The sequence below is a fragment of the Pleurodeles waltl genome, chromosome 1_2, assembly GCF_031143425.1.
Source record: "Pleurodeles waltl isolate 20211129_DDA chromosome 1_2, aPleWal1.hap1.20221129, whole genome shotgun sequence".
Lineage (NCBI taxonomy): Eukaryota > Metazoa > Chordata > Amphibia > Caudata > Salamandridae > Pleurodeles > Pleurodeles waltl.
Window position 1 is genome coordinate 164583828 of NC_090437.1, and position 12701 is coordinate 164596528.

General features: G+C 47.2%; 1 protein-coding gene across 1 annotated transcript; it reads right to left on the reverse strand.

Annotated features, from left to right (window-relative positions):
• Positions 1-5423: 5423 nt before the first annotated feature.
• Positions 5424-8787, reverse strand: CLDN23 (claudin 23). The gene has a single exon (XM_069236879.1). The coding sequence runs from the start codon at positions 8270-8272 to the stop codon at positions 7388-7390; it is 885 nt and encodes a 294-aa protein (XP_069092980.1). The 5' UTR covers positions 8273-8787; the 3' UTR covers positions 5424-7387.
• Between the last annotated feature and the right edge of the window lie 3914 nt (positions 8788-12701).

Consider the following 12701-nt stretch of genomic DNA (forward strand, 5'->3'; position numbering starts at 1 on the left):
AGCCACCCAATTATTACCGAAACTTCCCCTAACATTAAGCTAAACCTATTCCCTTAGCCATGCCACAATAGCACTGCTACCTCGCATCTTGTTCCGATGCATCATGTTGTCTTACATTAAACAACTACGTGTCATGTTGCCATAGAAATTAAAGTGTCTACACCAATGCAAGTGTACAAAAAGAAACTCCAGCTGCGTAGCAGATTAAAAATGTGTTACCCACCAGTGTGTCTAACATGGGAGACAAAAAGGCATCCCTCCACCTATGGGGCCTAGTGCTTCCACTTCGACAGCACCCACTGGTCCCTGCGTCCCGCTGGATGCACCCATCACCCCATCCTCCCGGTCCCCTCAGGCACTTTCTATCACTCAAAGCATTTCTGTACCCCCCCCTCATTTGTTTGTAGCATGAGTCTCTCAAATCTGACCGATAGAAGATTGCTTCGCTCATCTCCGCTTGTAAATTCTCCCTCATGGGACAACCAGCGCCTGACTACCTGCCCTCCAGAGGCAGCAAACATAATCTCACTAACACAGAAAACCAACCCTGGCTTGGGGCATAGTTTTTTTTTTCTCTGATTGGTTTATCGTCCAAACTCAACCAGACACACAATCCTGCAAACAATACATTATATTAAGATTTACACACAAGCAACAAACAACGATAGCCCACACTCGTGTCTTCGTTGGACATCCATCCCCAGTACACGCCAAACAATAATATGCCAAGAATAACCATTTGCGGTCTGGCTTACAAACAGCCCTATTCAAACAGCACAGTAGACCTACACCCAACACCAAAGCCACATAGCTGGCGAAGAGCTGCCAAATTATTAACACTGCTACCACCACACACACCCTGGAAATATGTAGAAAGAACTAATACAAACATAACCCACCCTTGCCCATACATGGTACCCAAGACACTACCTGTGTTGTGTAAAAAGCATTAGTCATCAGCAGAGAAAATGGCATGAGCAAAGTGTAATTTTCCTTGTTACAAAAACTAAACCGTTTAAAATCAGCAAACACATCAAACGAAATGAAAGATGCAGCACAATAAATACCATATCTATTTAGTGTAGAAAATTAATGCTGATGCGACTAGTGAACGCATGGAACTGTCAGACCTATTTAACATACTACACCCCGTGTTCCTAGCACGGAGTTCGATTAAACAAATCTGTGCTTATCTGGGAATCGTAGTCCTTGCTTGGCTCGGGGCCTGCCCGGATTTCACTGTGACCACTGACTATGTAATAAGGTGCTATGCTAGATCCCCTTATCTTACTTATGTGGACGTTATGAACACTTAGCAGGAATCTGCCCTTCCAGGAGGAACATTGGACACTCGTCTTGTAGCTCACCTCTAGTAAAAATCCAGCCTCCTGAATTTTGGCAATCCCTCAGTAATATTCCGCATTAGGAGTCCGAATGTCCAGCTCCATGTCCCAGCTATCACTATTTTTGAGGGCATGCCAAAGTTTTCTACGTATCACTTTATAATCCCGCCAGGGAGAGAGCTCTTTCCATGTAACAAGGGATTTTTGTTTTGCTCACTGATTTGTTTCCTTTCACACTTTGTATACCCTAATCTCCTTGCCCATCAAGTAGTCAATTACCTAAGGAGAGGCCAAGGATTGAGGGATATCGAAAAGCCACTCCTTTCTCTTACGCAAATGCTATTTTCTCCGCATACGGGTTTAACATTGGGCGCTTGTCCCTATGTCGATCCGTTCAGTACCCATGTCATCTATGCAAGTCCGGGTAGGCCGTCTCTAACTGCATGATTATATCGTAGGATTGTCTCCCTGTGCATGGATGGGCACGTTTAAATCTGCCAGTCTCTGTGAACGGGCGAAAGCACGGACAGTGTTCTGTGCCACGGGTATCTAGATGTGTGTCCCTCTGTGTGTGTAGGTGTGTTGCTGTTTTATTAAACGTGCATGAACTGCGCCGATTTATAGATTATCTGTGCATTTTCCATGAAAAGCCAAATTTCAGTGACTTTGTCACTGGTTGTTCGTGTTTGAGTTCAAGCCTTCGCAATTCTGTAGTTTTGCGGCTGCTGAGTCTTCCGTAAAATTACAAATCTGTCGCAGTTGCCACATAATCAATAATCTGCTGCGGGATCTACAGATTTTAACAAAAAAAGTTTCAGTTTAAAATGGTTGCCGCGCAGTGACACTGACCCTCGCGGAGTTTGAAAGGTCAGTTTTCTGTTGCTTACTGTTGCATTCGGCGTCAGGCTGGTACAAATGAGGGAAAACCAGGGCCGGCTTTGGAGCTGTTGGACCGCTGACCTGGAAGGGGCCCTGACCTCAGAGGAGGCACTTTAGCAATAACAATACTTAAAAGCACCTGATGCAGAGTTCCTTGTGCTTCCAGCTTTCAGGCTGCAATTAAAATGTCAAGCTTACTCTTGAGATTAATGTTCCTGCTAGACAGCGAAATCGATATTTTTTTTACAGTGCCAGTTTTGGCTCCTCTAAGGTGGTGCAGTTAACGTGCCTGCTGCAAAAAAACAGATCTGTATTTTATGTGGACAGCTGAGGGGATTAATAAGGACAGCGCTTTAAAACAAATGAAATGTAAGTGAGATCGGGGCTATGGAGAGATAAGGGGCACTTTAGCGCGCGGTAGTAATAAGGGAATCCGAGTGCGGGGGCAGCGCTAAAGCCGGCCCTGGTTGAAACCTTCGCCGGACACTGTCTACATGTGTAGAAATGACAAAATAGTACGGTACACTCACAAAATGTGTCGCGCTGCGCAGCATAGCTTACTTTCTCTTGAGACACAATTGGTACACCCTGCCGCATAATTTGGTCCTCCCCCGATTCTAGCGTTTTGTCATGGGTAACATGGAGCTTAGCACCGCACTGGGGTACTGCATCTTCCACACAGCCTAGCGCCGTGTCGGGCACGCTCGCCATTCCAGTGATTTTTAGCCAGCAGCACTTTGCAATGCAATACGCCATTGTTTTGCTTTTAAGCATTAAATGTAAAAACGTGGAGATCCCAGTGTACAGCGTGCTGGTGACTTTCAAGCTGGGGCTGGCATGACGGGGGGCAGCCTGCGGCAGAAAACCGGGTGGTGAACTGCAGGATCCAATTATGTTTTTAACCGAGTGTACTTTCGTTTAATCGGCAGCCACAAACCAAACTGGTATTTGGGCACTTGCCACAGAATATGGAGGAAGCTGACACGCACCATTCACAATACTCCTCTGATTCATTCATTCCTCTGGCGGGTCCTAGTAAAAGTACGAGACAGAATTTGAGTTTGTACTAAAAGGCAGACTGCAATTTCAGATGTCCAGAGACAATTAGTTAGTGGTGTCTTTAAATGCTGCACTTAGATTTAAGTTGCCCAGAACCGCGGCTTATAGACTGATGAAAATAGCTACTGTGACTAGAGATATAGGAGGCATTCACAGAAACAAGCATTGGCAAAGACGGTCGGCCTGGAGTTGGCTATTACCGTTTTGGCTTTGTCGATGCCTGTTCCGTGGTCTCATTTTTTTTCCCCTGCTGGGCGCTATTAGAATCAATAGATATATTATGGCCTCAAAAAGTACACATTGGCATAATAGTCCTTGGCCCTGAAGAGAACTACTCTTGTGCAGATGTGCACTTGTGAAGGGGGCTGTCATTGGCGGAGAGTTCGGGGCAATTGCAAAATGTATTTTATTTTTCAATACTGTCTCTGTTAGGTTCGTTAATCGCTCTAGACAAGCATTCAGGCTACATACAGGCGGAACACTTCACACCTGATGGGTAAGCGCTTATAAAGCGAATCCTGTTGCTACTTTGATTTAAAAAATGTTTTATAAAAGCCACAATATGGCAAACAGGTAAAGTGAGGATAGGGTTCAAGCGTTTACAGTAAATTAACTTGTAAATTCGTATACAAAATGCAACTGAAGCTTGTCTGCTAGAGAACTACAGCTAAAAAAACGAACTTTTTTCGACGTATAATGTTTGGGAAAACTGCCGGTAGACTGATAGCACCGAGGTCAAGTCCGTCACAGAAAGCAGGACGCGGGGTGGAAAAGGGGGCCGCCCATTATGTTCTCAGCTTCTTCCACTGAAGATAAAGCTGCACTTGGCTCTTCAAGCTTGGGTTTTGTTAGTGTAAAAATCTTTTAGACGAAGAAAGCGTTAAGATTGGATGCAGGTCGCAAAGGTAAAATCATTCACAGGGTGAGACGCTGATGTGGAGCACTGGAATCGTCCCCTGTAGAAGGGGTGAGACCAAGAGGTTCTTAACCTTTAGGGTGCGCTCAGCTTGTTTTTTTAAACTCGACCCGCTTATCCTTTTTTTAATTTGTTATTCGCGATTTGTAGTTTGGTATAATACTGCTTCATTTGGATGGCACAGAACTCTTATCTGGGACAGGAGTCTTATCTTAACCTGTGACTTTTGTTTCTTGGTGAGCCAGGTCGCCACCGGCATGGACGGATATTGAGGTGGGGGGGTGGTTTAGGGGTGGTGTCACACTGTGCAAATGACTTACAAAGGGAGCGTTCGAGGGCACTTCAGGACCCATTGACATTGAAATATTTTAAACCTTCAAGCGTAACAATGGTAATCTACAACACAAGAGACTACTCTCCCTTAACCCCTGATGGCTGCCATGCACGAACGGCCCCGCGGTGTTCAAGTGGTATGGGGCCTTTTTTGTTCTTTTTCAGTTAGGTTCCCATTTAAATGCTACGCCTACATTTAAGCTTGCATACATACATGTTTTTAGATAGCACTTCTGCTTTAACACCAGATTTAATGGTCACCGTGTTTGGTAAATTACAAGTTGTTAAGGGTTGTGACTAATAGAGAGCTACCTTCAAACGAGCCACTGGATGGCAAACGGGGCACTGTACAGTAAACACAAGGGACTCTAGAGCAGTGACGTCTGTACCAGCACTAACGAAGAAACAGTGTACCGTAAAACCTCTTGAGAGAAAGTAAAAAATGTGACGCGCGTTCCAAGGTCTTGCTGGCGCCTGAGGCTGTTTGAAGAGAAAGGTAAACGTGCTGGCATCACCATAAATAGTTTTACATGAATACAACTGATTTCAGTGTGAACCTCTGGAGGCCCTTAGCCTTTTAAACATGAGAAAATGTGTGCTGAAGGAAAGGCCTGTGAGTGACAATATGTGCCAGTCTGATGCACACAGAGCAGCTACTGAAACGGCACCTGGAAGGCTTACCATACCTTTCCCAAGGTGATAAATGACCAAACCGATTCTCGACATCACATTTCCCCCGTGAGGTTTGTCAGTGTACGGCAGAGTAGGGTAATACCCGTCTGACAATCCGCTTCGGCGCCCAGCAGTGGCCTTAAGCGTGCCACATAAATTAAACTGGTACACACAATTCTTGTTTACAGACCTTTAAAAAAAAAAAAAAAAAAAAAAAATCGAACATTATCACGTATACTTTTAATTTATCTGATATGTCAAAATTAAATATCGCATCTTAAGATAACATTCGCCATAGCAATGTGCATTTTATAAACAACTACCGCATTACTGCAGTGAATGTATTTGTCGTGCGTTTATCATGATACCGCTTTTTACCACGTTGGATTGCTCATGATTTCCCATAATTACCAAATTGAAGGTTACATTCAAATCCACTCTACGCTGCAGTAAACTTTTTTTCTCGGAAATCTGTGTGTGGGGCGTGAACTATCCCCAGCATAGCCTAGAACAGTGGTCTTCAAACTGTGGGGCGGGCCCCCCTAGGGGGGCCTCAAGTGATCCCAGGGGGGGCGCCAGACCCTGGCCAAAAGAAGCATTACACAGATGACAGTGTTTTGCTTTAAGTAGAAACATGCTATTGCGTTTAAAAAAAGGAAACTGTACTTAACAGCAATGTTTAAATACGTCTAGACTTATTTAAACATTGCCATCTTTATAAAATGTTTCAGAAAAATTCTGAGGGGGGCCCCAATGATTTGTATTTTTCTAGGCCCTAGAACAACGTGGCCTGTTCTGCCACACTCAGTGGGCGGCGAGCATCGTTGTGCCGGGCCTGAAAGTTTCCCACTAAACCAATAGTGCGCGCTGTTCCCGAATGTCCTTCTTTATGCGTATTTATACATATTTGTATTAAGTAGGGCTACCCCATTACAAAGTGAGTAACTTTACATTGTGAATTGGGGTACACTTACTGTATGTAATATTACCCTAGTAGGGTGACCAGACGTCCCGGATTTCCCCGGACAGTCCCGGTTTTTAGAGGACTGTACCTGTGTCCCGACGCTACTCTTAATTTTAAATAAATGTCCCGGTTTTTGGGACGAAGGTCAGAACAGCTAGGGAATCATAAGTTACAAACATGCTCCCCTTTAACAGAGACCTACAAAGTATGAAATAAAGTAATTTTTCTGTTACTAACAGGCAACACAGTCCCCTTGTCTACTCCTAGCAGAGAGAGGGAGTGGGGAGCAGAGAGAGGTGGATGGGGGCAAGTTGGGGTGCAGGGTGGGAGGTCAAGCCATAGCTAACTTTATATATGTAGTCTTGTAAACGTGTGTGTATGTATGTATGTATATATACACACACACAAAACACACACATTCACAAAGCTACGCAAAAAAAACAAGACAGGCCAGAAATAAAATCTGGTCACCCTAAGCAACGGGCACCTCGATAGTAATGTGATATATTTTCGCATAAACTGTCTGTCACATGATCCTATTAGGAAATATTTATTCTTGTTGCAGCGCCCTTCCCCCAATAAACACTCCAGTTGGGTATTACCTATAATATCAGAGGCGGGGATTCTATACTGTATTACTAGGCAGAAGATCTCATGCTTGTGATAAAAACTGAGGAATACAAACGCTTCCTGTTAAGGTATGGATCACGCTAGAGTTTTGTTACTTAGGACGATTTTTTTTTCTCCGTATAACAAACACATACAAAAGTAAATAATGGGGACCAGTAATTAAAACACAAATGAGTACACGTAAAATGTATGCTATGGCAAGATCGTTGTTCGTTTTCTCTCTACATGTATAAATAACTTCAGAAACACACCATACACGTAATATAAAGTCTTTTGGTAAAGTGCAAGTCGCGATATCGTTACTGCAAATATATAAAAAAAAATAAAAAAAGACCTCACGATTCCTTCATACACGGACAGCGTAAAATAACAGCAAATTATCAGCAAACATGTCACATGAATGTGACCCAGAGTGGTCTGTAATTGGCACTTGTGGCACGTCGGGTCTGTTCCTCGGCGGGTGCGGCATTGAAAATCCCAGACTCTGTCACGATCCGGTGAGAGAGGTCTAGTTCTAGGAGCAGAGTGGGGGGTCTCTTGGTTACCGCCTGCAGGCTCAGTCCCCGCAGTGCGGGAGGGTCAGCAGCGCCGCTACAGGAGGTCGGAGTCGCAGGGCAGGGAGCTGAGGTGGCTCCTGGGCCTGGCCGGCTCCCGGTAGGGCTGCTCCCCGGCGGTCACGTCCAGCGGGTTGGTGTAGGAGCGCGGTACGGTGCTGACCGAGTCCCGGTACCGGGGGTCGCTGCCGTAGTCGCTGGTGTAGTCCTTGCGCGGGTCGCCGCGGTACTCCCCCCGGTAGGGGTCGCTGTCGTAGCTCCCGCGCGGACGCTCCGCCGCGCGCAGGCTGTAGGGGGCGCCCGCGCCCGGGGCCTGGCTGTTGCTGTAGTACTTGGCCGCGGGCGAGGCCTTGGCCCGGGCGCGCAGAGCGTCCTGGCAGCTGCGCACCAAGCTGAGCGCCAGCGCGAAGCCGCCGATGAGCTCGAAGCAGCTGCCGATGTAGCCCAGCACCAGGGCGTAGCCCACCGCCAGGGTGGAGCCCGTGGTGGAGCCGGGCAGCACGTCGAGCCGGTGGTTGTACCAGGAGGCGGCCACCAGGCTGAGCACCCCGGAGGCGAAGACCACCAGCCCCCCGCAGCCCGCCAGCGTGTATGAGGGCTCGTCCTGCCAGCAGCGCACCCCCAGCGAGGACAGCACCACCCCGAGCAGGGTGACCACCATGGAGGAGATCATGAGCCCGCGGGCCCCCTGCACCTCGGGCTGCGAGTAGTAGTCCGCCCGTGTGAGGCCGCAGGTCCGCTGGTGCGTGGACTCCACCTCGCTGCAGATGTCCCAGATGCCCTGGTGCTCCACGAAGTCCACGGCTTCGTTAGGGATTTTGCTCTGCACCCGCCAGTCCGGCGCGAAAGTGCAGGTCAGGGCGAGCACCAGCCCGCAGGGGGCCAGCACCAGGCCGACGATCATCACCGCCGGGGTGCGCATGTTGCTTGGGCTGGTGAGGGGCTGAATGGGACGCGGTGGAAGAAAAGCTGTACCTTCCACCTGTTGTGCCTTCAGCACTTGCTGACGGGAGTCATGTTACAGTCCAGAGAGGCTTTCTCGGGTGACGATGGTGCGAGTGTCTTCCTGCCTCTTGAGTGGCACCGCCGCCTCCTCTCCGATCTCTGCCCTGGCACTACCTTCTCTCCGTGCTCCTTTGCACACTTGCTTTTGCTCCTTCGCACGTCCTCCGCACCTCTCAGCGAAACCAAACCGACCGGCCAGACAGAAACTGCCGCTGCGACTGTAGTTCAGCGACAGGAGGAGGGGTTTCTACGAGCAGGGGGTGGGAGTGAGGACGCCTCTCCCATTGAACACCTGCAAGGAGCTGCCTCAGCGCCTCCCCGCCATCACATCTGAAAGATAATACTTCCCACACAGGGCCCTAGCTATCAGTTGTGCAGCATGTTCAGTTTCACCGAGGCACTGTCTTTAAAGGACGTCTTAATACCCAAACTACGAACGTAGTTTACCGCCCAGCTGGTTTTGGGAAGGTGTGTTTTTTCATGTTTGCTCCATTGCTACACCTGTTCTGTCTCGCCGAGTTATATTTAATTCCGCCCGCTAAAAGCTGTAAGTTTGCAGTTGGCTGCAAAAGGAATTAAGTGCTTTAAAACATAAAAAAAACCTATAGCTGAAGTTAGTAGCTCTATAGACTGTGGATTGGCCGCTTGTTTCACTTCTGTAGCATTACAAGAAACAAGTGCTTCCGTGCACACCCGGTGATAGGAAGATCTGTTACGGACGCCTGGAAAGGCAACTAAAATATGTTGACCTAACCTAATATTTCTCAGTATTTCGTTGAGGACATGCCTTTCGTTCCACTCCTTGACATATCTGCCCGCGTGATGCCCCATCCGGTCCGTGCTAGGACCTCCATGGCAGGAAGGGTGGCTCGTGGACAGCGAGGTCCGTCCTAAATTCATATCTCTGGCTGGTGCATCCGGGATCTACGCAGAGGTGACGTTACCGGATTTGTTTATAACATGTTCACACTTTTTATTTTAATTTTTAAGGAGCACAACCAAATGTTCGCTTCTCTCACCCCAAGGCCAAGCCTGATTTAATTATCAACAGATGCTTTGTTGTTAGTACACAACATGGAAGTTAGATAGGTCACTGACTGCAAACACTGCTGTGCCCCGAGGGGGGACACAGTCTCTCTCCGCGAGATTCGATCAAGGGCCATTATTAAACTGTAATTATTATGAACAAAAGAAGAAGAAATTCTTGACACGCCACCTGCAATCCTTTTAATGATTGATTTGGCACACCCTCGGCTTCACCGAGATAATATTTTTGCCTATCTACTTTGAAGCGCTTCTCTGGTACATATATGTAAGCAGATTATTTATTTGTTCGTTATATCAAATTGTTTGAAGTATTATATAAGTAAAGGAAGTCTTAATCAAATACGAATACTTTCAGAGGTAAGTAGCATACTGCAATGTTATTTGTACTCTCATCATCTGACCTTTAATAAATAGTACGTCTTCAATTAATCTGTATTTGGTTTCTATCAAGGATAAACAATAAAAGCAAAACATCTCGATATAAATCCATCAAAGATAAAAGTGAATTAGTAATAAATAACTTAAAAACTAAATTCCATCTTAATGGCTCCACTGTAAATGTATCATAAAACTTTAAAATCATTTTTAAACAGAGTACATCTGGAGTATAGGATAGGACCTGGATGCCCCCAATTGTCCCTAGCCCCAGCATAACCGCAGCGAACACAGACAAAGACGGACCTTGATTTAGAGTGGAAGAATTTTACAGAATTAAGCATAGCACTCCAAAAACAATGGGCAGATTAATAAAATGCAATAAGACATTATCAAAATTTTTACCGAAATTCATAACGAACATAAGCAAATCTGACCTAGGGATAATCAAATAAATCAGACAGAGAAACATCAGTCAGGCTGTAAATCATATAGAACACTATATGGCTTGTTACAGCACACAACACAAGGAACCTCCTGCCTTCCTAAACTCCATTGGACCTTAGAGGTGCAACCATACCCCAGCTTTATCCATGGGGGGTGGTCCCCAACATCTCACCGTCTCTTGTCCTCATGGTCATGGTTCTGGCCCCTAAAACCAAGCTGCCTTGGGCTGCGACGGGATGGCCAGGAGCAGGAGCCCAATGCCCATACCAGTGATCTGGGCACCCTAGCCCCCGGGCTGGTGTGTATATCCGGCTGTTGGTTCAGGACTGCTGACCTTGGTGTTGTCCATGGGACCCTGCTTTGGGGACCCCTCTGCTGTTTAGGGGTGAATTTAGTATCTCAGATCCTGCTACTTCAAATCATAGGGATGAGAGGGTGGAAGATGATGAAAAGCTCTGTCCGCTTGCGCCACCCGCTCAAGAAAAAAAGGCAGAGGTCTGGGGTAGGGGCATCTAAATACCCCTTAGCTGATGCAGCTGGCAGAAGCGACGTGCCTTTTGCATGACTTACCTCCGCTCCCTTGTCTCGGGAGATGGTGGAAGTATGCAGCCAGCACAATACTAGAATGGCGCCAAGGCCCGGGCCCCGGATCCTAAATGCAGCACCACCCCAATTTTTGTGGTGCTCTGTCATAAGACCTGGATGCCCTCAAATTGCCCTAGCCCCAACACAACCCCAACAAAACACCGACAAAGACTGGGATTTAGAGTGGAAGAGTTACAGAATTGAGTATGCACCCCAAAAACACTGGGCAGATTAATAAAATGCAATAAGACAATATCAAAATTTTTCTCTAAATTCATAACGAACATAAGCAAATCCGACCTAGGGATAGTCCAATAAATCAGACAGAGAAACTTCAGTCAGGCAATAAATTATACAGAGCAGTACATGGCTTTTTACCGCCCACAACACCAGGAACCTTGTGCCTTACTAAATGCCATTGGACTACACAGGTGCCACCATACCTCACCTGTATCCATGGGGGGTGGTCCCCCACACCTCATCTTCCCTTGTCTTCATGGTCAGGGTTTCATCCCCAAACACTAAGCTGCCATGGGGCAGCAGCAGGAGCCCCATGCTAATCCCATTGATCTGGGCACCCTAGCCCCCAAGCTGGTGTGCGCATCCACTGGTTGGTTCAGGACTGCTGGACCCAACCCTTTGTGTTGTCCAGGAGACCCTGCTTTGAGAGACCCCTCTGTTGCTTAGGGGTGAATTTAGTATCTCATATCTCGCCACAAGGGTGACCAGTGGCCAAGATGTCCTTCGCCCTTCCCACCCTCAAACATCCTCTGTGCAAAAGACCAAATATCTGCAATAAAACAGTCTGTCCCAGCAGCCAATAGATGCACCCCATCTTTGTGGAACATGTCCTCGCTCTTTAATAGTTTGTGTGGGATATTCCAGAGGCGCCCACGGCCAGGGCACAGCCTAGCTTGTTCTGAGTTCAAACGTCGAACCAGCACATTCATTGTCCTAGACCTTATGTCACTTCCCCAATAATGACGCAGTACCATGTGAGACCATGCAATGGCTGCCTCTGGGAAGTCCTTTGACAGTTGAGCGATTTCTCTCAAAATTGCCTCCTCGAGGGCTTGCACCCCATGTACACCAAGCCATTACCTCCTAGATGGATAACGATGAGGCCTGGGAACTGGAGTCCCTCAGAGCATTTTGCCACCATGACCAGCTGCTGTAGCTGTGCGATGCGCAGGCCATCGATCCCACACCACCAGAAGGACACATCACGTAGGATCGCCGTCTTGGGCTTAGAGAGCTGTTGCAATCTGTAAGCCGCCAGCCAAACGAAGGAGTGACCAAGAATCTACACTACACGAGACGGCAATCTACTGAAACAGAAAAGACACCAGCGTGAGTAGATAATCAGCAAGTGAAAATCAGTCATTGCAAGTCAGGGCGAATGTAACGTTTGTAAGACATCGATGACCACTGGCCTATTGTTTTCACCTCCTCCAGTGAGATGCCTGTGCCCGCCACTACTGTGGCTGCCCCTATTTGAAATGAATGTGTAGAATAACCAACCAAGTCGACTTCAGCTGCCCCCAGGGCAGTGGACAGAACTGCTGAGAACTGGTAACGTGACAAGCAGTCCCCATTTGCATGAAGGAACAATGGCGGTACACCTGTAGCTGGCCGGACGGTTAAGTAAGACCCCAAGCGGGCCACAAGGCATACAGAGGAGACCAGCACTGCCCTAAGTTTGATTGCTGCGCCTTTCCTCTCAATCAGTTTTGGACTTTCTTAACCAAATCATTAACCAGTCAAGCCCCAACTTAACGTCTGCCCACTGCAATCCCCCCGTAAAATCTGTCTTGGACACCATAAAAAGCTACAGTAAATACTGCAGTGAATAGTCTTATCATATGGGGAAGCGCAAACCCTATGGAGGTTGG

Coding starts and splice junctions, on each gene's coding strand:
- CLDN23 (XM_069236879.1), bottom strand. CDS start 8,272: ATGCGCACCCCGGCGGTGATGATCGTCGGCCTGGTGCTGGCCCCCTGC.